Source organism: Gopherus evgoodei, chromosome 8, assembly GCF_007399415.2.
Source record: "Gopherus evgoodei ecotype Sinaloan lineage chromosome 8, rGopEvg1_v1.p, whole genome shotgun sequence".
NCBI lineage: Eukaryota > Metazoa > Chordata > Testudines > Testudinidae > Gopherus > Gopherus evgoodei.
The window spans coordinates 91849646-91876958 of record NC_044329.1 but is presented as its reverse complement, the minus strand read 5'-3'; the positions used below and the strand labels follow the sequence as shown (position 1 = coordinate 91876958).

At 43.7% G+C, this 27313-nt stretch overlaps 1 protein-coding gene across 2 annotated transcripts in view; it reads right to left on the bottom strand.

Moving 5' to 3' along the window:
* The window catches only part of ANKRD13C (ankyrin repeat domain 13C), a 54832-nt gene extending 31540 nt beyond the window's left edge, over window positions 1–23292 (bottom strand). The window contains exons 1-3 of one of the 2 annotated variants that reach the window (XM_030571779.1): window positions 22670–23292; window positions 6064–6105; window positions 2515–2619 (exon numbers count right to left, since the gene is read on the bottom strand). In XM_030571779.1, coding sequence (XP_030427639.1) covers window positions 2515–2619; window positions 6064–6105; window positions 22670–23033 — 511 coding nt within the window. In that variant the 5' untranslated portion in view covers window positions 23034–23292. The remainder of the gene's footprint in view (window positions 1–2514; window positions 2620–6063; window positions 6106–22669) is intronic. The other variant, XM_030571780.1, reaches the window with a different exon arrangement.
* Between the last annotated feature and the right edge of the window lie 4021 nt (window positions 23293–27313).

The window sequence follows — 27313 nt, the reverse complement described above, 5'->3', positions numbered from 1 at the left end:
AGTGCTTTGCCTGCATGGCTACGAGCGCCTGGATAGAGTCTGCTTGGTTCTCCATTATGCTTATCAGCTGATCCGTGCTTTGCTGGCAGAGCACCACGCTTTTGTGCCAGCACTCCTCGTTCTGCTGACAGATCCTCCTTTCACTCTCCCAGCACTCCTACACTTTTTGATTTTCATTACTTGATGCTGCATTAGTTCATGCAACATGTCTTCCTTGCTTGTACGTGGCCTCTCTCTGATTTTTTGGAGTCTTTCAGCCGGTGATAACACAGATGGCTGATATCTCAACAAGGCTGCATCTGTAAAGGCAAAATGCAACACTTAACAAAAGCAGCACTGTTCACATCAGACAGAGCAACGATTCCCCCATATTTAAGGGCAAGAGCAGTCTACACAATAGCATAATTTGCCCATCTCAAAGCGAGCGCACATAACCCATGGGAGCCCCAAAATGGTGAATAAGCACAGGGTCAAGCGTGACTGACTGTTTCACAGCTGTACTGTCTTCTGGGTTTCTGTGCCATGGGGAGAGCCAACCGCGGCAGGGGGCCCCTATATTGAACATTGTCCCCACATTTTCCACAGGAGTTCATCCTGGAACATCTCGCTGCTGAGGGTGACCTGGGAAGCAAGGAAGGGTCTTCTATTGCAGTGCAGCTTCTGCCCTGGCCCATATGCAGCTTGCCTGTGTGCAGCAATGGTCCCCCCCGACTGCCCCTCATGGCACAGTGGCATGGACAAGTTAGCCTTACTGAGATCAAGGCTCTCCTGACAAACCTGCCTGAAGGCAGCCCAAGTTCTGGATGAGACCTTTGAAGAGATCACTGAGGCCGATTACCGCAATGTGAGAGAGCACAACAACGCCCTATTCCGCATCTAAGCATGCATGCAGCCCTATGCTCCTCACACCAACAGCCCGCACCAAATAACTTCCTTCCCAAAATAAAAGCCGCTTACCGAGAACCTCCTCTGGTGTTTGTCCTTCCCCAAGCACCAGCCGCCGCAACTGGCTACCTTCCTCTTGGCTTGAGAACAGCTCCTGGCTGCATGTATCTAGTGATTCTGGCGTGTCTTCCTCTGCCTCAGCACACTCGCTCCAGCTTTGCTGCTCCTCCTCCTCCTGCCTTTTTGAACTGGGCTCTGAAGTGTCCAATGGTGGTACTCAGAGTGGAGGTGGAGTCGCTCCCAAGTGTCGCATCCAGCTCTTTGTAGAAACGGCAGGTCGCAGGGGCAGCACTGGAGCGGTTATTTGCTTCATGGGCTTTGCGGTAGGCATTCCGCAGCTCCTTCACTTTAACCCTGCACTGCAGTGCATCTTGATCATGGGCCCTTTCCATTATGTCCCTTGATATCTGCCCAAAGGTGGTATAATTCCTATGGCTGGAGCGCAGCTGGGATGGGACATCTTCCTCACCCCAAACATTGATGAGATCCAGCACCTCGCCATTGCTCCCTACTGGGGATCGCCTGGCACATGGAGGCGTGGTCACCTAGAAAGATTTGCTGAGTGCACTCCACGTCTGACTGAGCAAACAGGAGGGGGATTTTCGAAATTCCTAAAGAATTTAGAGGGCGGGTCTAACGGTTGGTCACCTGAGGGCAGGGCAGTAGAGTTCAAAGTGATGACCAGAGTGGCTAGAACAGGCATTGTGGGACACTTATAGAGGCTGATCAGAGCTCATTAACAGGACAGGTCGTCCACACTGGCGCTGCGGCGCTCCAGCAGGGGCGCAGCAAGTGTTATTCCACTCACCGAGGTGGAGTACCAGGAGCACTGTAGCCACGGAGTCAGAGTGCTCCACGTGCCTTGCCACTGTGAACAGGGAGTGAGCTAGTGCGCACGAGGCTCCTTTATTGTGCACTAACTCGCAAGTGTAGCCAAGCCCTTAGTCCCCTTGGTCAGCAGAGAACCAAAGATATAAGTATAACTGCCAGTGGTTACATTTATCTACACACACACACTCTTTCCCATTAATCACAACTAGAAACCGCACTTGATGTATTTAACTTGATATAGCTGGCTGATTAACTTTTAAAAGTTAAAGTTAAAATGTCCCAATAGTCTATATTAAGAAATAGCAGAATGTGAGTCAATCACATTGCTACCTTGGGCTTATGATTTTACTCTTATTTAGTAAAGGTCAGTTTGTTGTTTTCACATCCACTGAAAAACAAGGTCTTGCACATACTTAATTTCTGTCTTCACTTTAATACAGTTTAGCTTACTACGACTCCAGTGCTATCAGGGCTAGAGAAACTGTTTAGCAGAGATATTAACAGTTAACTAAAATTTTAAACACCACAGTATCCAGGGTAGACAAAGGCAGTAGCATTTTACATAAATGTTAACTAGTTGCAGTCAACCTTAGAGGGGGCCTTAACAACCAACTATCACTGTCTTTGTCTACATGAGGTACCATGTAATACTCCTCATGTCAGCTAAATAGACTTCATTTCCTAGGCTAAGAAAGACCTCTGCTTACATCAACCAAATAATTAGCTAAGATTTCTTACTCATTTGTCTGTCTCCATAGCTGATGGCTTCTGCAAGAGGACTCCATCCCTGAGCATTTTTCACCTTTACTGGAGCATTGTGAGCCAAAAGCAAGTGTGCACATTCTGTAACAGAACAAGTAGTAATATTTATTTACAGAAAACACTATAGTTTCCTTTAACTATTCCGTAAGGGGTCATTAAAAATAACCCTTATTCCCTTCAGCTGTCAGGTTTTTATACGGAAAAAACCTTGTGACAGTCTTTTATATGGTAAATAACTGTCCTTTCTGGAGAAAAGCAGTTAAGATGGGCTGGAACTGTTGCTGTTAAAGTCTGATCCAGATTCTCTCCCTCTCCTAACACAAAATAACAGCAAGGACAGAAAATGCAGCTTCTGTCTCTGGTACTGACTTACTTGCAATCTGATTGCTAGAGAAACATTGGCACAGCACCGGTCTTATCAGCTACTCTGAGATTTGGCTGTCTGTTTAAAACATTGCTGTTAGCTCCCCTTTAGTCACAGGCTCACTGCAGTGCTGTGAGACAGACAGACTTGGCAAGCTAACACTTTTATTAAAGAGAATGCACAAAATAAACTAGAAGAGAAAAGGTGGGAAAGAAAAATGACATGAGGTGGGGGGTGACAGCAGGAACCAAAGTCTCATATTGCAGGTAGTGTTCAGAATGCAGACAGAGCCACTGGAGGCGAACATTATCTAAGTCTCTCTCTCTCTGGCCAGATCTGATTGGGTCATCCCAGAATTAGGCTGATGGAGATCTAATGGTGTCATAGTGCATCCTGGGGTTCCAGAAGATGGTGAGAGTGGAAGCCATAATGGGACAGATCACTCCTTTCAATTCAACCTCTTCTTCCCTTCCTTCCCTCCCCAAGTAGGAGTGATAGGTGGAACAGCCTATCCCTCATTTTGTCCACAAATCAGGCCTAGTTTCCAGTGCACCAGTTTCACAAAAATAGTGTCACCCCTGATGACCAGAAATTGTCAAGACTATAGCTTTCTCTCCCCACAAAACCTATAATGGGACATTGGTTAAGAAAGAACTGTGCAATCTACTGAGTTACCCAGACCACTTTCTCTAAAACCCTGAGATTTTTCTTGGACATTCCCATTCAAGTTCTGACCAGGCTCAATCCTGCTTAGCTATTGAGATTTGAAATCGCATCTCACAACTGAGAGCATATCCAATTTAATTTAAAACCAAAACAGCTAGTTTTTTCAAACAGATGTTGTTCAAACATGATTTTACATTTACTCAAGATGCAGAGACTGTACACAAATAGAAAGATTAATTGCATTGTGCCTCTAATGTCTATTGATCTAAAAGCCAGATTCCCAACAGGCATACTATCATGTTCTTGATGGTTATACTTCTAAAGACATCTGTCACTTCTGGATGATAAAGAGATTTCTCTCAGTTAGCTTAGCTGATGTGTTGAGCAAATCCTCTTGCCTCAAAAGCAGTCTTAGGAGATAAGAATCACACGTACCCATCTCTTACATATAAGAGTTTAACTGGTACACCAGCAGAAGCATGCCAAAGTAACTATGATAAATGTTTCAATGGGAAAATTCCAGGGGGTCTCAGTGACAGCACAATGCTAAAGTCATTTGAATCATATTCTTGGTCTTATGCTCCAAAATGGAGCATCCTGGAAAGGAATTCTTTCCAGTTCTACTACAATGCCCCTACCGTCCAAAATAAAAGGGAAGCAAAAATGCTCTTAAAATGGGTTTGGTTCCACTGTGATTGGAACTATGATAGCCATCATGCAATATATACTTTAAAATGGACAACGGCTAAATGTGTTACATTTGCAGTGTCTCACTATTTACAACAAACACTTTGGAGTCATTTACAGGCACTATATGTACTGAGAACAGCTACAAGACACATTTAGCACATATATAAAAATGAAATTGAGAAACTATAATTTTTCCCTTAGTTTTCAGAAGTTGAAAAAAATATTTTTAAAAGCATTCACATTTCAATAGCATGGGTCACACAGTTCATACAACCTCCTCCTCCTACTTTCTACCCTTAATTTTGCTTTCATTAATTTACTGAGACCTAAGTTTCTGAGGCTTCTTTCCCATTAGCATTCCATGAGCTTAAATTATTAAGTACCACAATTACGATGTGCTATACAAACACCAACCAAAGAAGAGTAAAGTTATGCAGTCACCTGGTATGAGAGATCCTGGAAATCATGATCTAATGGACAGAGCACAAGGCTACATGCAATGCATTCTTGAGTTTAATTCATGCTATGATTTGCTTTGTGGCCTTGGGCAAGTCACAATCTTTAAAACAGTGACAGTACCTACCTACCTACCTACCTACCTACACAAGGGTCTTGTGAGGACGAGTCAACATTCATGGAGTATTGATTATTAATAATGCAACCCAGCTTTACTTAATATAGCTGAAATGTGGAAATATCAGATACTATTTGTACCAATAAGATTTCTATATGAAGCTTAACTGAAAAGTGTTCAGCTACCAAAAAAAAAAAAACTTCTTAAAAGATATAACTAGATCAGACTCTAAAAATTGATTTAATTCTAAAATTGCCGAACTGCATTGATATTTACTCAAATAATGGTAGAGGACATAACTATCTAGGAACAGGCACAGTGAACACCCATTTATCCCACTGAGATTATCTTAATATACAGTGTATACTATTTATTGGAAAACTTTGATAAAAAGCTTTCCTTAGAAATTTGGAGCTACCTGTCACAGACTAACATCTTGTTGTTAGTATCAACACTTGGTACACATGTATCATGGGATTTTAAAGCAACAACAACTAAAAGGTTAATTTCACCCAACCTACCTGAAAATGATCAAAAGCATTAATCTCAGCTGGTCCTTGATTTTGTTTCCCTAGTATTGTTTTGGTTTTTTAAATGAAAGTTATCCCTCTCCCCTGCTTTCTGGTATAAAAGCAGCCAGCACGGAAAAACACCCTAGCTTCTATTGCTTAGCCAACTCAAGTGAAGCAGGCCACCTGTTTCAACAGCCCCTCCTCTTCCTGGTCCCATGGAGGGGTTTAGCTATGCGAGAAGAAATGGCAGCACCTTTTCCCACATGCCAGGAGGACTACTTCCTGTCTTCATACAGGATGAAGATGGAAAAGCACCTCTGGTCATGCCTCTTTTCTCTCACTTTTCTAACTCTATGACCCTCCAGATCTCACTGTTTCCTGATAGCTCTGTAAGAAGAGGAAAGCCTTCTCCACCTATTCTCTTTTAGACTCTCAGAGGAGTGCCCAGTGAATGCCCACCTATTATAGCTCATTTTCCTGTCTCCAAAGACCTCCAACTTGCTCCCATTCACCCCTCAGCTCCCTCCTGCCACCTTGATTTTGACATCTTTACCCCCATTCTCATGTATCCTCTTGTTTCCTGAAAGCCTCCGCACTTGTAACTGAACACATTCAATTAAAGTCTTTTTTTTAAGTCTTCAACTTTTCCAATCATTTCTCTTCCCTAAAGTCTTGAGAGAAATATGAGAACGTATGATACTTAAAGTAATTTGACCAACCTTTATGTCCCAACATCACAGCAAGATGTAACGGAGTGTTTCCTGCAGTGGAAAAAAAAAAAGCAGATAATTAGATTCATGGTGGGAGAATCCATGAGACTTTCTTCAGGAGTTAGCTCTTGTCTCTCAAGAAAGGCTCATATGTAACTCAATTTAACAATGTGAGAATGTAACCTATCAATGATACCATAAATATATAAAAATTACAAAGTTTTTTTTAATGAATGATTCCTTTCAAACAAAAACTGTAACATGTTAATATACATTGACATTAAAGTGTTTCAAGAAGAGAGTTTTCTGTGTCATTTACATCTTGAAATTTGCTTCTAACAATTCAAACCAAAAAAATAAAAATAAAAAAGTTTGATTCTCTTTTTAGGAAAGTAAGAGAACTATAGCCCAAACTACCTTGTGTGTTGAAAAGTCTCAAATTTTATCAAGAATAGCAGATCTAGGACAACAACTACACATAAGAAAGTTATTCCGATAAAATTTTAAAGAGCATGTGTGATGATGGCAAATAAGGTGCCAGCTCATGCCAAAGCCCCTAGGCCTCCATGAACACTGACAAATGCATAGCTGGAAACCAGTCTGATTCACCTGTGTGTTAGTACTGTTAAAATAGATGTTAATTTTATAAGAATGTGTTTAGCCTTTATGAAATGCTTGTAGGAGGTTGCATGTATAAATTCGGTACCCCATGTTATAAGATTACATTAAATGTTTGCATTGTAATCCTCTGTAATCGTGTCAGTCCTCTAACAGGAAAGGAGCATTAATTAATATAGGAATGCTGGCTTCATACAAAAGGTGTTGGATCCTGCCCAGGAAGAAGGCCCACTGAAACCAAATGAAATATTGTGAAACATTAAAGAACAAAGACTTTGTTAATTGCTCCCCCACATACCGGTGAAGAGGAGACTGCAGATGGACTGGTCCCATCAACTTGAACTCTGGGTGAAGGGAATAAAAATTTCTGACAAGAAGGAATTGTATCTCTATGGTGCTTGAACTCTGAGGGAAGAAGATTTCTAAGCACAAGCCAGGGATCCCCAGCTGGGTTATCCCTAAAGGACGTATAGGGCTTGCATATTACAGCAACTTCTATTACCGTTTTGGAAATGAAGACTAACTCATTTGTGTGTGTATTTTTACTGCTTTAGCCTTGTAAATAAATTAACTAAAGAGTTATAAACTAAGAAAAAAAAACTTATTATAGGATTGGCTATAAGAATGGCCTTCTGTATAGAATCTAAGATACTATCGCTTACCCCAGGTCGATTGTAAGTAACCTGATTATTATTGTGATTTTTGGGAAAAGGGACCATCTCTCACAAAGGAAAGCTTGGATGGCAAAAACAGAGCAGAGTACCCAAAAGAACTATCTGTGACTCCATGTTAAGGCTGTTATAGCGCTTGAAGAGTTCACACTTGATTGGTGAAATCCAAGTATAGAACTCAGTCAGTTTGGGGTTTGTGCACTGCTTCTTCAGTCTGTCCTGAGATTGGTACTTACACTTGTGAGCAACTTTAGAGAGTCTGACAGTATGTTTTATTAATTTTTTTTTCCCCAGACATTCAGCAATACTAACCAGTTTTACTAGTATGGAATTAGATAGCTAGTGGAACGTAATACTCCACCCTTCAATATAAAGACAGTGCGACTGGTTAGAGCAGAGGTCCCCAAACTGTGGGGCACTCCCCCCGCAGGGGCACAGAGAAAGGTTCAGGAGACCGTGGCTGGGACCTGAACCAACCCAATGGGGTGGCGGGGAGGGAGCACCACCCAGATCCACTCCTAGTCTGCGCATGGGGCCACAGCTGCCTTCACCCCCTTATCTCTGTCCCCGTCCCCCCACCCTGAGCTTTGGCGGGGAGGAGGGGAAGGGGAGGCACGAGGTAAAAAATCTGGGGACCACTGTGTTAGAACATCATGATTATTTTTAAATGATATATGTTAATCCTCCTTTAAAATGTAACAAAAAAGTCTCAGTGGTCAAACAAGCATAGTAAGGCCACCAACAACACTTGATAAGTATCCAATCTGCATAACTTCCTACTTTGGGATGAAGGAAGGGGAGGGAAGGGGAGACAGTATTGTTAAAGGCAGTCAATCCTTCAGGTTACTTAAAAAGCTTAAAATAGACTTGTCACTAGATACTTTAGGGGAAAGTGTAAGATTAAACTGCTACTAAACAACTGGAATAGTAACAATATCTCCCAAAAAAAGGTGGCTAGAGAACTGTAATTAGATCTCTGGACAGTTCCAACAACAAAATAAACACAATTATAATTTTACGTATTAAAAATCCCTAGTTCTAAATTTACACTTTGACAGGGATTTCTTATCTAAGTATTGAAAAATACAAGGGTGAGGAATATGATGCAGAGTGCCTCTAAATATATACAAATGTATATACCATACATTATATATACAAAATTTCAACTTTACTGTGTTACAGAGTGTAGCTTCTAAGTGCAGGAATTGGAAATGTTTACCTTCTAGAAAGGGAATGATCTTTATAACCTGTTGTGACACTCTATCCCCCAGGGGAATGCCCTGTAACCCCCATATTCATCATTTATATATACTTGTGATATTGCATATAAAGCATTCCCTGTAAGGTATCATGGGAAAAGTTATGATCTACTGAAACCCACTGTTCCATTTAAATATGTACATCATTAATGCATATGAAGTCATGAGATTGTATTGTATGGTTCTCAGTAATGTATGTTGTTGGTTTGGGAAGTGCCCAGATACTAGTTCCCCAAAGACAATAACCAGGGGGATAACCAACACCAGGACGGGTGTTGAACCATCAGCAGCCATTATCCATCAAGGCAGCTACAATGCAATGACTCACTTGTGCAAGGCCACTCCAGGGGAGTTGCTCAACCTTGTCTGGCAGTGACTCAGCAATGGCCACCAGACATGCCTGGATTTGTATTCCCCAAGCACATAAACTAAGGGTATAAAAGAGAACACAGTGGTCTCGTGCTTGGCCTTTTTTCCTCCCCTCCCCTATGCTGCAAGCAACAAAGACTCTCAGAAGACTGAAGACTCCAACAGAGGAGACTGGCCCAGGTTTCAAGGGTGAAACCTGTGTACTATGAACTGCAATATACAGTTAAAATTGTTTAATCTAGATGTTGCCCAGTCTAACAGGGTTGAGAGTTTAGACTACGTGCTTATATTTTGTTTTGTAACCACTTAAAATCTATCTTTTGTAATCAATAAATTTGTTTTACTGTTTATGTTTAACAGTGAGTTTGCCTAAAGTGCTTGGTAAATCTGTTCAGGTTTTCGAAGACTGGTGTATGTCCACTTTCCATTGATGACGTGGTGAACCAATTAATAAACTTGCAATGCTCAAGAAAGAGTCTTGAGCAGTGCAAGACGGTATATTCCTAGGGTACAAGGCTGGGAGGATTTGGCTGATGCCTTTCTCTGAGATTCACTAGTGGCTCTGGGAGCATTCATGCAATGTAGCTGAGTGTGGGGTTCCACATGCAGTTGTACTGAATGGTAACAGCACCTGGAGGTGTTTGCTGCTTGTCCATAGCAAAGCATTGAAAAAGACAGCCCAGGCTGGAGAGTTAAGGGGGCACAGCAGTCCCACAGTCCCAGGCTGCACCCCAGGGATCCCATCACACCCTAACCTCCAATACTCCATCCTCCTAGCTCTATTATAGCTAATTAGGATTGTAGTGTCCTCTGGTAGGTGCCACCCACCTTTTCTTTTTGGCCTGTCGAGCATCATGCTCACCTATGAAGCTGTATAGGTAATACACTAAATAAGACTGCGCTGATCTAACAGGCTCCTGGAATCTCAAATATAGTAACTCCTCACTTAAAGTCATCCTGGTTAACGTTGTTTCATTGATGATCAATTAGAGAACGTGCAAGTTGCGCAATGCTCCCTTATAATGTTGCTTGGCAGCCAACTGCTTTGTCCACAGCTTGTAGAAGGAGCAGACCTTTAGAGCTGGCTGATGGAGGCTTGGAACCAGGGTGGACCGGCAGCCCCCCCATCAGCTCTCAACTCCCCTAAGTTCCCTGTGTGGCAGCCACCCAGCAGGCTACCAATTGCCAGCAGTTCAGCTGTCCCTCCCCCCACTGCTATGTGCTGCTCCTGCCCTCTGCCTTGGAGCTGCTCCCGGGAGCCTCCTGCTTGCTGTGCGGGGGAGGGGTGGTGAGGGAGGGTTAATCTCAGGGTGTCCCCCTCCCCCATGCTCAGCCCCATCTCCATAGAGCGGGGAGGGAACAACAGGGCTGACAATGGAGGGAGCATGCTGGCACCAGCTGCTGTTCTCAACTTGCTGATCTACTTAAAAAGACAACGTACCTAGAGTGGGGTCAGCATACTTAAAGGGGCAACATGCATATCTCTCTCTCTCCTTCACACACACACACACACACACACACACACACACACACACACACACACACACCGTGTCTCTGTCTGCCATGCTGTCTTCCCTCCCTCCATTTGTCCTGCCTTGCAGAGTGTGAGGCTACATTAACAACAACGTGTTAACCCTTGAGGACTCAGCTGTTCTAGTTCATTATTAAGCAGTAAGGCATTCCCTGGGAAATATCCCACCCTCTGACTTCACCACCTCAACCAAACTTCACAATCATCACTGCTGTGTACAGTATTAAATTGTTTGTTTAAAACTTATACACCTCTACCTCGATATAACACTGTTCTCTGGAACCAAAAAATCTTACTGCGTTATAGGTGAAACCACGTTATATCAAACTTGCTTTGATTCACCGGAGTGCGCAGCCCCGCCACCTGGAGCACTGCTTTACCGCGTTATATCCAAATTTATGTAATATTGGGTAGCGTTATATTGAGGTAGAGGTGTACTCTCTGTGTGCGTGCGTGCGCGCATATATGTCTTTTGTCCAGTGAAAAATATTTCTCTGGAACTTAACTCCCCCTATTTATATTAATTCTTATGAGGAAACTGGATTTGCTTAACATCGTTTCACTTAAAGTTGTATTTTTCAGGAACATAACTACAACGTTAAACGAGGAGTTACTGTAGCTGAATCTATAAAACCACCAGCTTCTGCTCTGCAGAATGATCAAGATGATCACACAAGTGCCAGCAAAATGCCTATTACAAAAGGGACACCACAGTAGTTCAGGCCTCAAGTGTCAACACTTTTTTTCATTGAAATTTAATGTCCTCCAACAGTGTTTGCTACCTAAATACTGCAACTCTTTTAGTGTATAAGAACTAGAAAGAGAGACCAATACTTCCCTATTTTTCTTATTGCTACACACATCCACTGGAATTATACTATCTGCTCCAAGCTGAATGAAATTAGTAGTAAAATGTCATAAATAAGACTCTTTCAGGCAACAAATTTCAAATCTGAATGAATAAGACTATGCTTCTAAATAAGTCCACACTTGAAAATCAGGTCAAATTTATTTAGGAGCTTACTTTTAGATATACATTTTTTAGAAATCTTGGCCAAAGGTTTTATTTTTAACACAAACATATTTGTAATGCAGTTTTAATCCTGACAGGTTCTCTTTTATTATTAGTTGGAACAATGATAGTGTATAAGACAGACAATGCAGCTATGAAGTTCTTTGAGAATAACCATACTGACTCAGCAGAGAGCTTCCATTACTGTTTGTAAGTCACTTGGTCGATGGGAGTGCTGCCAGCACAAACCCCAGGTCTCACTCCACAGGCTGGCCTCTCAATACGTTGATGTGGCAGCTGAGGCTCCCTGTTCACATGGGTGCCTTCAACTGAGGCTCCTGGGGGTGATGGTGGGTAGGGGTCTTGGGCCAGAGTAGTAAGGTTGATGGGGGGGTCCCATGCACCCTAGAGGGAAAAGGAAGGTATGGGCTAAGTGAGAGGGGTGAGGGGAGGGGAGGAGAACTGACCCTCTTTTCTGCCTCGTAGAGGTGATGCCATTTGTACCAGGTTTGCCCCCCCATTCTCCTCCCATCATGAGTCAGGATTTGGGGGACGGCAGGGAAGGACCGGGAGGAGGCAGGTCAAACATCAATAAGTAGCATTGTGACCTTGCCAGGGTTGGCTCCAGGCACCAGCAAAGCAAGCAGGTGTTTGGGCAGCCAACTGCTTTTCGGCGGCGAGTCCCTCAGTCCCTCTCGGAAGGAAGGACCTGCCACCCAAGAACAAAGTGGCGGTGGTGGAGCTGCCGCCGAAGAGCTGCCGATCATGTTTTCTTTCCCCCCTTCCCTGCAGCATGGGGCGGCAAAAACGCTGGAGCCGGCCCTGGACCTTGCACACAAGGTTGCAGCACTGCTCAGGTTTTGCACCCTAGATAATTGATGCTCTCCTGGACGGTCATGGCAATCAGACATGTGGGGCTTCTGGGAGGTGTCCAGTTTCTCAGGTCCCTTAACAAAGGTTAAGGAGCCCCCCAATTTCCATAGTGTACAGTGTCCCAAAATTCTTCAATCCAGCCTTGGGGGACAGCATAAGCAAAATTCCTAAATTTATTTGAAGTTCTGGTGTTTAGCATGAAATTGAGTCTAATTGGATCAATGTCCAACAGGAACTTCTCACCCCCTTATAAAAAATGAAATACAAATAATCAATGTGGCTATGCTAATGCAACATCAACTTTGCACACAAAAAAGCAAGAAGTGCCCAGTTACCAACAGAAATATCAATTCACCCATACTGCAGACATGCAGTATTTTCCATTCCTAATTTTTTGCCTACATGAGTGTGACACTCTCTAAGAGCACCCAGGATTGTGAGGCACCTTGCTGTCACCTACCCTTAGCGTGAAAAAAAGCGTCAACTCTCTGACTCGATGGGCCACAGGCAACACAAGCACTGTCACTTCTTAGCCTTTCACAGGTTCCGCTTTCCCTCTACACTGGTTAGCAACAGGCTTACTCCAACTATCTAGTCCTCTCAGCACCTCCCAGGAGTGTCCAGCCCCTGGTCCACTGAACAATCACAGAATTCACAGATTCACTGCTCCCAAAGGAACAGTATGCCCAGTTTACCAGTTACTCCTCAGATTACAGCTCCACTTAACACAGCACATTAGGTATGTTTATAGTGGAAATGAGCAAAAGTTTATTTAAGTAAAGACTCTTTACTTAAAGTAAACAGCAAGTATAAATATTGGAAACAAATGGTTACATATAAAAACAAAAACACATTGCATTCTAGAACCTAGGCTGAACTAGTCACTGTCATGTCTTACAGAGCAAATGCTCACCTAAAATCCTTCCAGCATCTTACAGGCAGGCTTGGCTAGGATCTCCTGTTCATGAGAAAAGCAACACTGTCATCTTGTCCTCTCAGTGGAAAAGATCCAGGGAGTACCTCTGCACACCACACATACGCCAACAATCCATTGCCTTTACTCATAAACAAGATACCATCCCGTTGTTTTATCTCCTCCTGTAAACTTTCTCTCAATTAGCATTTTGAATCTGAATGCAAATACCTCCCTATGTGGATATTGTGTAAGTGTCTATTGGCTCCTTCCAGGTAGGCGGTAGTCTTACGCATGTCACCTTCTGTTTACCTGCCTCAACTCACAGGTTTAGAGAACATAATTTCCAGTACAGATACACAATTTTTAAATATTATCTATACATACATTTTGAAATTATTATGACAACCAGCAGGCTACTGGCTCACAGTAGAAACTTCACATAACACCCTTCGGTGAATTATTATGCATATTCCTGATCTAGTAGGATCCCTGTAAAACTCCATGTATCCCAGCACCTCTGCCAAATGGCAGCAAGAGGCCCCTGGATCACAACATGTAGCATATTTTGTAGCTCTGTCATGAAGTATGACAGAACACTGTTCTTCTATGTTAATGTATTGGAACCTTACCTTTTGAATTCCCTGACCGATTTTATTTGTGCAACCTAATGTTGCTATATTTTTCCATTTCACTGCATATATTTAACTATTCTATTGATTTTTAGCAAAAATGTTTATTGAAACTAAAAAACTAACAGTAAACTTGCATTTCTTGTAACTATGTGTAAGTCTGGATGCACTTCTTACTGTTTTCTGCAGTGCTGCTTTAAAGTAACAACTTAGAAGTGCTAACACCACATGCAAGGAAGTGATATTTCTTTGTATACTTCTGTGAGAAATAACCCCAAAAATTCATAGGTTTTCTCTAGGCACTAAGTCAATAGTTTCATACCTATGGCTTTAAAGCAGACATCATAAAATCTCTGGCCCAGATAGGTGAACAATCACTAATAGAGAGGTCATAAATGCAATTTCATGAATCAGTCAAAAAGATGTGCTGTGAAAACCATTCTCCTCTCCAGGTCACTAGCAGCATCTCAGACTGGTATGTCCTAGTTCCTTATGCAAATTCAACTCACAACAGCCAAGCTAACATTCACTTATTATAAGAATATTTTAGCACCAAACTATGCTCTCTGCAGAATGCAGGAAACGGCCACTTAATTATGTGACCTCACACAATGAAGTAGTCATTCTACAATAGAATAAGTTTAACATCACAATCCCACACAAGTAATCTAAAAAATGTGAGTCGAGAGTAAGCAAGGATTTTAAAGTCCACTCACCTATGCACCTGTGGTGAGTAGGAATCTTTTCCGTACAAATGCCATCAGCTTCTGTAGAATCTAAACTTTTCATTTAGAATATTAAGCCTTACGATCTCAAAAATTTTAAAATGTCAACCAAAGCATATACTCACTCACAGAAAATTGACTTCCCAGTCTGCACACAGGCAGAGTTCCAATACCTGGGATAGGTCATAGCACCTTGCCAAACTTTATCAAAATGAAAACTAACCAGAGCCCTACTACTTTTCATAAGTGCTATTCAGAACTCTGACCAATTTCATTCTACCAGTGACTGGGAAAGCTATCAGCAACAGATGCAGTCACTGGGGATAGTCAGCAGGAAAAGGGACTTAAAAAATAAATTAAAAGATCATGCTCTTATTTATTATTTGAATTGTGCTAGTGTCAAGGAGCCTCAGTTAGGGACCAGGCTTGTGCTAGGCACTGTACAAGAACATAACAAGTGGGGTCCCTGCCCCAAAGCTCTTGCTGACCAACTATAAGACAATACAACAGGTTGATATGACAGATGAGGGACGACAAGGAAAAAATGAGATATAAACATTACGTTAGCCAAGAAGAGGTAAAGTAACAGATTCTCAACTGTCATTACAAAAGTCAGGAGCTTCTAGTGTGAGGAAAGTCTGGGGTAAGAAAAGAGAAAGTTCTCCTTTTTCCCCCAGCAGCAATTTATCAGACAGAGGCTGAAGCTCCTTAAGCAAAATCCAGAAACAGTACTCTCACTGGAATCCCAGTCCCCTCATCTTTGACAGCAATTTGTTCAGAAAAATATCTTGGCTTCTCACCTGGGCACTGCCTCTGAACAATAAGGCCACCATTCTCTCATATTGGTCCTTAGCCTTCTGTCTGTTAGATGCCTAGCCGATGTTTCTATGAGTAGCGGAGCATGGAGGGAGAGGGAACACTGATGGGATAAGTTAGAAAAAGTCTGGTAGAGGGAGAGAGTCATGAAGGAGATAAGTAAGGGGAAAAATGAGGAAACAGTACAAAGCACAACATAGGAAGACACAGAAGGTAATGAAGAAACATTATGGTCTATTATGAGAAGAATGAAAGCAAATGGAAAGGTAGTATAAAAGCAAGAAATGCAAGTTACATTGTAAAGTATCTATATAATTTTTTTACAACGTAGAACATTAGATGAAGTGCACAAACAGGACATTATTTTATTACTATAAATTGAAAAGGGGTTCCTTGAAGATGGGATAGGAGCCTGCTGGCATAGGAATCTTCCACACTGAAAAACAGTTGAGAATGTGTTTTTAAAAAGCCATGATATTAAGACCTTATCATTCAAAAGTATGCTGATATATGGCCAAATTTTGAGTGCCTTAACTTGCCCTCCCATCTTTTATTTTTTTTAAATCAAGCCCATTAGGTTAGATTCTTAAATAAGTTTAGGAAACTAGCAATGTGAACATACTGCTTAAAAATGTGAGGAATATTGACTTGAAAAATGCTTTAGTTTGGAATTAAGCATTCATAATACTATATTATGCACACAGCACTAGTAAATGAAGAAAATCAGACAAAAGTCTTTTTTAATGTTACAAATACTGGAGCATCTTCTACTTAATTATCACAGGATAAGATACTTTAAAATGGGCCTGTGGTGATGAATTAGTTTGAAGAGGGCACAAGGGAAGAGGCAGTGGCAGTGGAGTTACAGTAGTATTTCAAGAACATGATACCAAAAGACATGGCTGGCCCTGGGCCAGATTATACCAGTAGGGACACTGAGGTTCAGACAGCTTGAAAAGATAGCTAGAATATTTTATAAGGACTTTTGTATCTACAGCCCATAGAAGAACTAAAGAAAGTAAAGGTCAAGATGAAAATTGCACCCAGTCACAATACCCACTTACAACACTGTTTTAATGGAAGGGTGTCTAACAAATATTCTCTCACTCCTAAAAAGGAATAACTATTTCAGTACGAACTACGAGTGACTAGTTTGTAACAGATCATCACTCAAAACCAACCAGGCACAACTTTCTGCAGAGCACCTCCACTAGCCAGTTCATTAGCCTAATCTAAGAAACCTACAGGGCCCGACTTTGGTTTGTCGAGATGGAATTTAATTCCATCGGGGGCAAATTTAAGTCTCACACTGATAAAATGCCAAAACTGTTTTACAGCACACAAAATTCTCCTAGGAGTCTCCTCGTACCAGTAAATTGGACAAAGTCTCAGCCTTATAATTTAATTAGCATGCATGGAATTTGGATTAAAAAAAGAAATCACAACAGAATTCCAGATAAATGGAAGCAGGCAATCCTAACATACAACAGTCTTATTGACCTCCATATGAAATGTGCCAGTCACCTTAGGCTTATTAATTATGGCACTGAAAAAAAGGCTTCTCAAGAGTATTATCAAGTATCAGTGTGTACTATGTCTAGGGAAGCTATAATATAGGTTTTTTAAAAATAGAGTTAGGATTGCTACAATCTAATTAAAACTAAATTTAATTACAACTAATTGATAAAAGTCTAAAATTTTACCCGCTTTTAGAAATTCTAATGCAAAATTAGTAGCAATCGGAAACCAACTGTAAGAGCCATGTAGTAAGATTAACTTTTCTTACTCAGCCAGAAAGACCATATATTATGTACACCATAAATTATGACAAAACTATCATCAGCTTTTTGATACTTTACTGTAAGGAATTTTGATTTAATACTATTAGAGCACTAACATATGTATCACTATTGTAAAATCTGTATTGTAAGAGAACCTATTTTACAACAGAATCCATTCTATAATAGAAACACCTAGCAAGTCACTTACGAAATAGGAAGTTACTGTAAAAGGCTGTAAAACCTTGCTTTTTACAGTGATTGAGACTACATACACAAAAGGGACAAAGACTAAGCAGACTATTACTGGAGTAATACAAGAAGAGGAAATGAAAGTAGTACAATGTAGTACAAGGTTGGGCAAACTTTTTGGGCCGAGGGCCACATCTGGGTGGGGAAATTGTATGCAGGGCAGGGCACTGGGGTTCAGGAGGGGGTGCGGTGTGCAGGGAGGGGCTCAGGGCAAGGGATTGGGGCAGAAGAGGGGTGTGGGATGTATATGGGGGCTCAGGGAAGGGTTGAGGTGCAGGAGGGGTGCAGAATGCAAGGGGGGCTCAGCGCAGGGTGCAGGAGAGGTGTGAGGTGCAGGCAGGGGGCTTAGGACAGGAATTTGGAAGGGTGGGGTTTGGGATCCGACCCGGCACCGCTTACATAAAGCGGCTCCGTGGTGGTAGCGGCGTGCATTGGGGCCACAGTAAGCTCCCTGCATGCCGGCCGTGTCCCTGTCCCCTCCTCCCCCCGCCATTCCAGGAAGCACTGTGGCCCCTGGGGGAAGGAGGGGGCACAGAAGGCTCCGCATGCGCTGCCCTTGCCGCGCCTCCAGGTACCTCTCCCAAAGCTCCCATTGGCCACGGTTCCCCACTCCCAGCCAATGCAAGCTACGGGGGGCAGTGCCTGGAGGCAAGAGGAACACACAGAGCCGTCTGCTCCCCCACCTGGGGACTGCAAGGACATTGTGCCAGACGCTTCTGAGAGCGGTGCAGGGCCCACGGCGCCACGGGGGCAATCCCCAGGGGCGGATCCAGCCTGTGGCCACAGTTTGCCCACCCCTGATGTAGTATATATAAATAAGGAATGAGGAACCTCATGCAACATCCTGGGACATGATGCAATTTAGAAGAGGTAGGAGGTATGTTTGGAAGAGAATGAAATACCAAACATGTGACAAAGTATTGTTGTAACTGTATTGATACCAGGATATTAGAGAGACAAGGTGGGTGAGGTTTTGAGTTTACAGAGCTCCTCTTCAGGCTCAGTTACTTATGGAAAAAACAGATTATCGATCATCAGGTTCATTCTCATTCCACACTTTATTTTTCCAGCCACCACCTTAGTGTGTCCTAAAAACTGTCATGTATATCATGCATCTAATGTCATAAGTTCTAGTTAACATTGCCAGCTTTGGAGAATAAACTACTGGATCATTTATAGTTTTGCAACTATTAAGGGTCTGACATGCATAAACTTTTAATATAAGTTAATTTGTACTAACAGCTACTTAAATGATTCTGTAAATTTCAAGTGGCTGTTGTGTGTATAAGAGTTTGGAAAGACAAAAATCAAATTAGTTTGCAACCTGTCATCATAAAACAGATGACAGACCAAATTAAGAGACTGAAGTTCACTAGATATTGGTTCTTTGCACATGTAGGATCAGACTTTCATTGGGGGCTCATCCAAGCTAGCAGTAGTGCACATGCATGTTTTAACATGTTTTAGGTTCCAGGGTTTGCATGCACAAAACAATTTTATAAGCTCATATGCAAAATCCAGCACCTGTACAAGTAGAGAGTTAAAGGCTCTAGCTGCAAGTGTTCGTATACTTTTGATTCACTATTATGAAGATGCTGGAGTCTAAAAACCAAATTAATGGTTTTCATAGAGCAGTTCAGCACAATAACCCATCTTTTCCCTTAACATGATGCCACAATGCATATAAAAACAGCCATAAAGCAAGTGTGGACAACAAGCGAACCTCTTTTGGAACAGTAAAACCTATCTTACACAACCATCCAAGGAACCAGAAAGAAAGTCACCCAGAGTCTGTAAGGCTGAATATAGTGGTATCTTAAAATGTGTATATGTAGAGTCACCCTTCCTGTAGTTACCTGCAGATCTTGGAAGTGCAGGCAGATCCCTTCTCCTTCTCCCCTGCCCCTCACATTTTTCCAGTTTTATCCTCTATTTGTTAATAGGAACCCTTCAGGTTTAAGATAATACTGGTTTTTAAAGGAGCTTGATCAGGCTTTGAACTTTCAAACCTTATGAATTAGGGAAGGAGGCAAGTCTTCACCTTTGCCATTGCTAATATACAGCTAAAAACCATTTTCTATTAGGCTACATCAGTAGGGAAGTAGCACATTTGTTTCATTATGACAACTGTATCATAGCAAAGGAAAGATTTTTTTATTTAAAAACAAAATTTAGAATTTGCAAAGTGTACACCACAAGTTACAGGCCCTACACTTGCATTAAAAGAGAAATCCTCATAACTTTAAAGAATATTTTTAAGGACTGTTGTGTGCAAGAGTTTACATTATGATCACTCATCCAGAGTGTCCTTCAGCTGGAGAAAAACTCTGCCCAAATCCTTCCATTCAAGTCTTAGAGCATGTGTGGAAGTGATTTTTCAATCACTTATGACTATTTTAAAGTTTTTCCCCAGCCCAAACTGACCTATGTCCAGAACATCAGTAAGTTATGAGCATGTGCAAAGATGTTACATATTGGAAAGCTTTTTCAGCCTTACACTACAATGCAGCTTGCTAAACTGCACTTACAGCAATAGTTTCAGGATGAAAGGCTTCACTCTCTTCTGTTGTGGGGCAGAGGGAGGGAGAGGGAGAGAATGAATCCTACTTTTGCAAAGAGATAGACTCACTTACTATGATTTTTCTATCGCTAACTGCCAGGTCCCACACAAGACTACTACAAATAGAGATAGCAGAAGAATAGTGTCAGCGAATCCACTTGGATTATAAGTAAGAAACAATCTGCCCCCAAAGGATCTATCCTGCCAAACTGGAATAGGAAATCTTGAAAGGAATTCACTATAAATGGGGTAGGCAAGATGATGAGGGCCTCACCACAGCGGAAGGGAGAATGGTCCAGTAAGAAGAACTGGTAGTGATTATTCTTCTACTCAATTTCATGGCTTCTGGCCACTCCACTCATTTGGAGTGAGAAAGAGGCCTCCTAGGAAAGCAATATCCCCAGGATTCTTCTCCAAATTCTGGACTGTCCCAATCCCACTGGGCAAGTGATAGCTGTACTCCCATGTTCCCTTCTTTTACAGGATTATAATAAATTTGGTGCAAAGTATGCCTTGTAAGGTATCATTTGAAAACTCATAACCTGCTGATCATTATTGTCCAGGTAAAGTGTGTGTGGCAACATTGCATGTAAAGTTACAGGATTCATCTGTATGCTATTATTTGACATGTTCCAAGTCTGGTGGGGGCAGCCACAAACCAGTTCCTCAGAGACAAAAGGCTATCCAATTCCTCAGGCAGCAAAACCAAATGGACTACCATCTAGTTAAGTGGCCATTCTTCAGCACGAAAGAGGATGTGGGTGAAAATCTACATCCTGACAAAGAAACAGCTGGGGTTTCCCATCCACATAGGCTTTCTGTCTCCTGAACCACAGCAGGAGATGATTCTCAAAGAAGAGAAAGAGCTAGAGAGAGGAGATGTCCCAAATTATTCCTCCTTTCTCTCTACCCATGGCATCCACAATACCTGAAGAACAAAGGAAACAGCTTTGGACTTGGGGAGGGATCCTGACTGAAAGATTCAGCCAGTATGAATGCTAAAACATGGTGAGAGAGACCTTTGTTTTGAATTCGCTCTCTTATTAAGTTTGGCATTAGTTGAGATTTACTTATATCTTTTTTTAACCAATTCTACCTTATGCGTCATTACTTATAATCTCTTAAAATCTATCTTTCTCTAGTTAATTAACTTGTTTTATGTTTTATCTAGACAAGTGTGTTTGGGAAGCTTAATTTGGGATAACAGGATTTGTGCATATCCTTTTCTATTAATAAAACTGTGGACTTTATATGAGCTTATGAAAGCAGCAGAGTGTCCTGTGGCACCTTATAGACTAACAGACGTATTGGAGCACGAGCTTTCATGGGTGAATACCCACTTCGTCGGATGCAACACGAAATTCCTATAAGGTGCCACAGGACTCTTTGCTCCTTTTACAGATCCAGACTAACACGGCTTCCCCTCTGATATATGAGCTTATATTATCCAGGACAGTGCTGGGCAGTATAGGGGGTACATTTCTGGGGGAAAGTATGGGGCTGGAAATTTGCTGGTGTTGCTCTACAGTGTGATTCAAGGATTACTGGCTGTAGCAGTCTTGCAGTATAAGAGGGAGGCTGTGGCTTTGTCTGGAAACCGAACAACAAAGACTTGTATTGTTCAGGTGTGAAATAAAAATACCTCCCCCATGACAAAAGTTTTGCTGATGAAAAGCTGTGAACAGTAGTGTGAACAACGGTTTGTCGGCAGAAGAGCGCTCCTGCTAACAAAGCTACTGTCGCTTGTTGGGGGTGGAAGTTTTTTGTCGGCTGGAGAGTTCTCCTGCCTACAAATAGTGGCTACACTGCATGCCTTTTAGCAGCACAGCTATAGTGACACAGCCATGTCCCTAAAAGGTGCACAGTGTAGACAAAGCCTTAGTGTGACCAGACCAGGAGTGGTAGCTCTTACAGCAAAGCAATGTAAAAGGCACCTCAAGTTAGAGAACTGAGAGGGGACAGCTGTTTATCAGTCCAGATTGTACCCTATGTAATGTCACAGGGTGTCTGAATAAAGAATCTCCCTCCTAGAGTATATGGGGGGAGGGGAATTAAACTCACTGTCATCCTTCTGACTAATCCTGTAGTTAAACATATGGAAAGATTTTTCCACAAGGGAGGAGAATGGAAGCCAAGATAATGTATCACATAGGTAAATGGGAAGGAATTGGGGAGCCTCTCTACAAGCAGAATGGGGTAGAAATATCTCCCCACTAATCCATCTGCACTATGTCCCAGGTGTGGACCACCGCTTGGGGGTGCATCAAATAAGAAGAACCCACTACGACTGCTTTTCTGAGGTGCAATCTCAAGAAATGGGAGATGTGGCTGTCCTCCCGGCCAAGTGTCCTGGGTCTGGATGAGGGAGTTCCTGAAGGTAACTTGGGAAGGTACCTATGACACACTGCTCATGGCCATCTTTCTGGGAGATGCCCTGGCTGCAGATGACAGAGGAACGGGTGCGTGGGTTAGGGAGGGTCACACACTGGACGGCGGTGGGCGCTCTCTGACCCGGATGGGGCAGGTCTCTCCAGGGAGCGGGGGTGAGGAGGGTCTCTCCGAGGCTCTGGCTGCTGTCCGCTGGCGCGGGTCAGGGCAACACTCACCGTGACTGTCCTTCTGGCCGATGCCCTGCGTGCGGATCAGTGCCGAGAGCCGCCTCACGTCCCCCTTAAAGACACACTCGTGCACCGGGAAGTGCCCCGGGCACTTGTCGGCCTCCGCCGCGGGGCTGACTCCCCCCGGGGTGGCGGGTGCCGCCGGGGCCGCCTTCAGCTGCAGCCGGTGGTGGTGGTTGCTGAAGATGCGATGGCCCCCGGCGCGGCCGCCCTTGCCGCTGCCCCCACGGCCCCCTGTGAAGACGCCTCCGGGCGCGGGCGCCGCCTCCTCCTCGCCAGGCTCCAGCAGGTCCCCGTCCTCCTTGCTGGGCTTGTGGTCCCTGCGCAGCGAGCGCAGCTTCTCTCCGGTCATCGCCAGCGGCGGCCCCGGGGACGGGGGGGCCCCGCCGGGGGGACTCGCCGCAGCCGGGGGGAGCCGGAGCCGCTGCGGGGGGACGAGGCACTCAGAGCCGCGGCGGCGAGTCCCGTCCCGTCAGCATCCCCACCGGAAACAGCCCGGACCCAGCAGGCTCAGGGGAGCCGACAACCTCCCTCCCTCCGACCGCTCCGCTCAGCGGCCCGGCCGCGCCGCCATCTCGTCGAAGCGATCTCGCGAGAGGGAGGAGGCACGAGCGCGCCGGGCACATCGCGAGAGCACAGCGGCCCGGCTGGGCGCGGAGAAGTTGGCCGAGGGCCGGGTGAGTCGGCGCCGCGCGGGGAGGGCAGTGGGCGGGGCGTTGGGCGGTAGGAGGGCCCGGCGGGCTCTGGGCTGGGTAGTGCTGTGCCCTGTCCCAGTGGAGACAGGCTGCGGGTGGGGGTCCTCGTTACAGCTCAGCCGAGCGGCCATTGCCCTGTAACCCTTGGGGCGTTGTTACTGCCCCAGCCTTGTCCCGGCTTCAAGGCCCCACCGGCAGTCCTGGGCATGGGACTCCGGCGGCATTGGGAGTCGCTGCGGGGCTCAGACACGAGGCAGCTCCACGCGGCAACCAGCTCCTTAGATAAAGCAGCTGATGCTCTTAGTCGAGGGTCTTCCCAGTTCAGTCCGTGCTGTAGTAACCAGGCTGCTAACGGGTCACACTTACACTGTGAGAAAAAGGTCCTACCGCCTAGCTTGGCCTTGTAACCTACTTTGTCTGCAGTAGGAGTTTCACACGCTTATCTACCGTGTTAACGATACCTTCCCCTGTCTGTAAGCATGACCGGTCCGGAGCGAAATAGAAGTGTAGGACTGGAAGGGACCTTATTAGGTCATCCAGTCCAGTCCCCTGCACTCAAGGCATGGTCTACTTATACATAGTCTCTCCTGACACGTGTTTGTCTAACGTGTTATGAAAAGCCTCGGTTTGGCTCCCTTTTTCTTGCTACATTTGCAGAACATAACTCTCCACATTCCTCCCAGCACAGAGGGAGGGGCACAGTGTGTTCCACTTCCTACTCCAGCAACCACACCATCAGTTAGGGGGGTGATTGAGGGAACCATCAAACCTGTTGTGTGGATAAGTAAGGACACAGCATTGTTTTCAGTTCACGGTAGAATTTGCTGTGCCAGAAGCTGTAGAGACGCAGCATCAGTCAGTAAACAGAGCATGTCTATAAGAGCCAGGAATTCCCATGTTCTAATCCTGCCTCTGACATGAATGGTGACCAAGCCCCTCAGTTCCTCCATCTGTACAATAAAGATAATATACATTACTGCCTTTGATATTCTGAGGTTCAGTTATTCAACACTTTAGGAGAGATAGCTTTACATAAGCCAAATATTGTTTCATGGTACAGGTGTAACTGAACTGTACAACAGTAAAGTTACACTAATCAATTAAAGTTAACTTGTAAGCAAAATAGCATTGTGACCCCTTTGGGACTGTCACCTGATGTGCTGGAATTACCTCAGCCCGTTTTCCCTGCCAGCCTGGGACTCCAGAACCCTGTCTTGTTGAGCCAGACACGCTAGCCTGCTGCAGTACAGACCCAGGTCTGGTCCATGCCCCCAGAGCTATTTCCAACACCCAGTTCCCCGTGGGATCCAAACCCCAAATAAATCCATTTTATTCTGTATAAAACTTATAGGGTAAACTCATAAATTGTCTGCCCTCTATAGAATTGATGGATAGAAATGCACAGCTGTTTTCTCCCACAGGTATTAATCACTTACTCTGGGTATACTAATAAAAGTGATTTTATTAAGTATAAAAAGGATTTAAGTGGTTTCAGTAATAACAGAGAGAACAAAGTTAGTTACCAAGTAAAATAAAGCAAAAACATGCAAGTCTAAACCTAACACATTTATTATCTGTAATCAGTTACTTACTCCCCTCAGAGATGGTCCAATAGGCTTCTTTCACAGACTAGACTCCTTCCTAGTCTGGGCCCAGTCCTTTCCCTGGTAGAATCCTTGTTAGTTTCAGCAGACATCTTAGGTGGAAACTAGGGGTTTTCTCATGACTGGCAGCCCCCTTTGTCCTGTTCCACCCCATTTTATAGTTGGGCACAAGGCGGGAATCTTTTGTCCCTCTGGGTCCCTACACCTCCGGAAAAGCACCAGGTTTAAGATGGATTCCAGTATCAGGTGACATGTCCTGTGAGACCCCAGCCTCCATTTTTCCAGGGCTGACCCGCACATACCCAGGAAGCTTTGCAAGTAAACAGAGCCATTTACAGGTCATTGATTCTGAAGCACCTTTAATGGCTTTTCCTAACTCCAGACATAGAAATAATACATGCAAACAAATAGGATGAACACACTGAGTAGTTCATAAGCTTTGTAATGATACCTTACAAGAGACTTTTTGCATGAAGCATATTCCAGTTACATCATATTCATACTCATAAGCATATTTCCATAAAACATTAGGGAGTGCACTGTCACAAGCAGCTGTGTAATTAATGCAATCCCACAATGTCTTTTTTAGTCAGCAACTTTTCCCACAGTAATCTCACTTTAAAGCAAGTCTTGCTTCTCCCTCATTGTGATAATCAGGATGGCCCATTTCCAACAGTTGACAAGAAGGTGTGAGTAACAGTAGGGGAAAAAATTAGTACGGGGAAACAATTTTTACTTTGTATAATGATCCATCCACTCCCAGTCTTTATTCAAGATTAATTTAATGGTGTCTAGTTTGCAAATTAATGCCAATTCTGCAGTTTCTCATTGGAGTCTGTTTTTGAAGTTTTTTTGTTGGAGTATTGCGACTTTGAGATCTGTAATTGAGTGACCAGGGAGGTTGAAGTCTTCTCTAACTGGTTTTTGAATGTTATAATTCTTGACGTCTGACTTGTGTCCATTTATTCTTTTGCGTTGTCAGCTGTTGGAAATGGGCCACCCTGATAATCACTACAAAAGTTTTTTTCTCCTGCTGAGAATAGCTCACCTAATAGCTCACCTTAATTACTCTTGTTACAGTGGGTAAGGCAACACGCATTTTTTCATGTTCTCTGTGTGTATATATATATCTTCCTACTGTATTTTCCACTGCATGCATCCGAAGAAGTGGGTTTTAGCCCACGAAAGCTTATGCTCAAATAAAGTTGTTAGTCTCTAAGGTGAGACTCCATGTTCTTTTCAGTGTTGACCTGTGACATAGGCTAAGCAGGAATTTAAATTTGTCAGTCACATCTATTCCTGTATGTCAGAGCCCCCTCCTCCCTTCAACAATTGCAGTTATTTATAAAACAATGCTTCCAAGCCAGAGTTCCCCACAGGAGAAGCAGCAGTAATAAATCCTAAAATCCAAAGGCAGAATAGGGGCTTGTGGGGCCCCTCCCCACCTCTTATGCCTGCAGTCCTCCCCGCACCAACCTCCAGCGCTCCTGCCGGGGAAATGGCATTGGGGTGCAGGAGCTTGCCCCACCCCTGTGTTCGGCACTCCTGTCAGGGAGCGGCGTCGGGGGGATTGGGGCAAAGCCCCCGTGCCCCAATCCCGCATCTCAACAGGCGCGGGACACTGGGGTGCCCCAATTGGCCAGAGCCCCTGAGCATGGGTCCCACTGGCGCAGCAACTAATCCATCACAGCTAAAATCAGACTGAGGGAGACAAACTAAACAAGGTGAGGTGGGGAGAGATACACACAACTAGACTACAGAGAGAGGACTGACAAAAGGACAGGGAGCTGAGAATAGCTCACCTTAATTACTCTTGTTACAGTGGGTAAGGCAACACCCATTTTTTCATGTTCTCTGTGTGTATATATATATCTTCCTACTGTATTTTCCACTGCATGCATCCGAAGAAGTGTGATCATTTTTGCATATTCATTTGGGACCAAGCTCTGAAGGGACAGTATACCAAGCCCTAAGGGAGAGAGTACCTCATAGATTTCTTAAGCAGCTCCTCTAGCTGACTCAAGTAGCAGCATCCAGCTCTATTTGACTGGTAGGATGTAGCTAGGATGCAAGGCCCATGAGATGGAGGAAGAAAGTAAGAGGATATGGAATTTTGGAAGATAACCTCTCCCCCATCCCAAGATACCCTGTATCACAGCAACCGTCTCTCTGACCAAAGAGCTGGATGCTGGGTGGGGGAGATGGTGGAAGAGATTGAAACAAAGAGCCAGTAGGGAAATGTGAAAATAATTGGAGAAGAGATCTGGGGAAATAATCCGAAACAAGGCAGGGAGTGAAAGGCAGGCAAGAATAAAGAGGTAAAAGAAAAATTG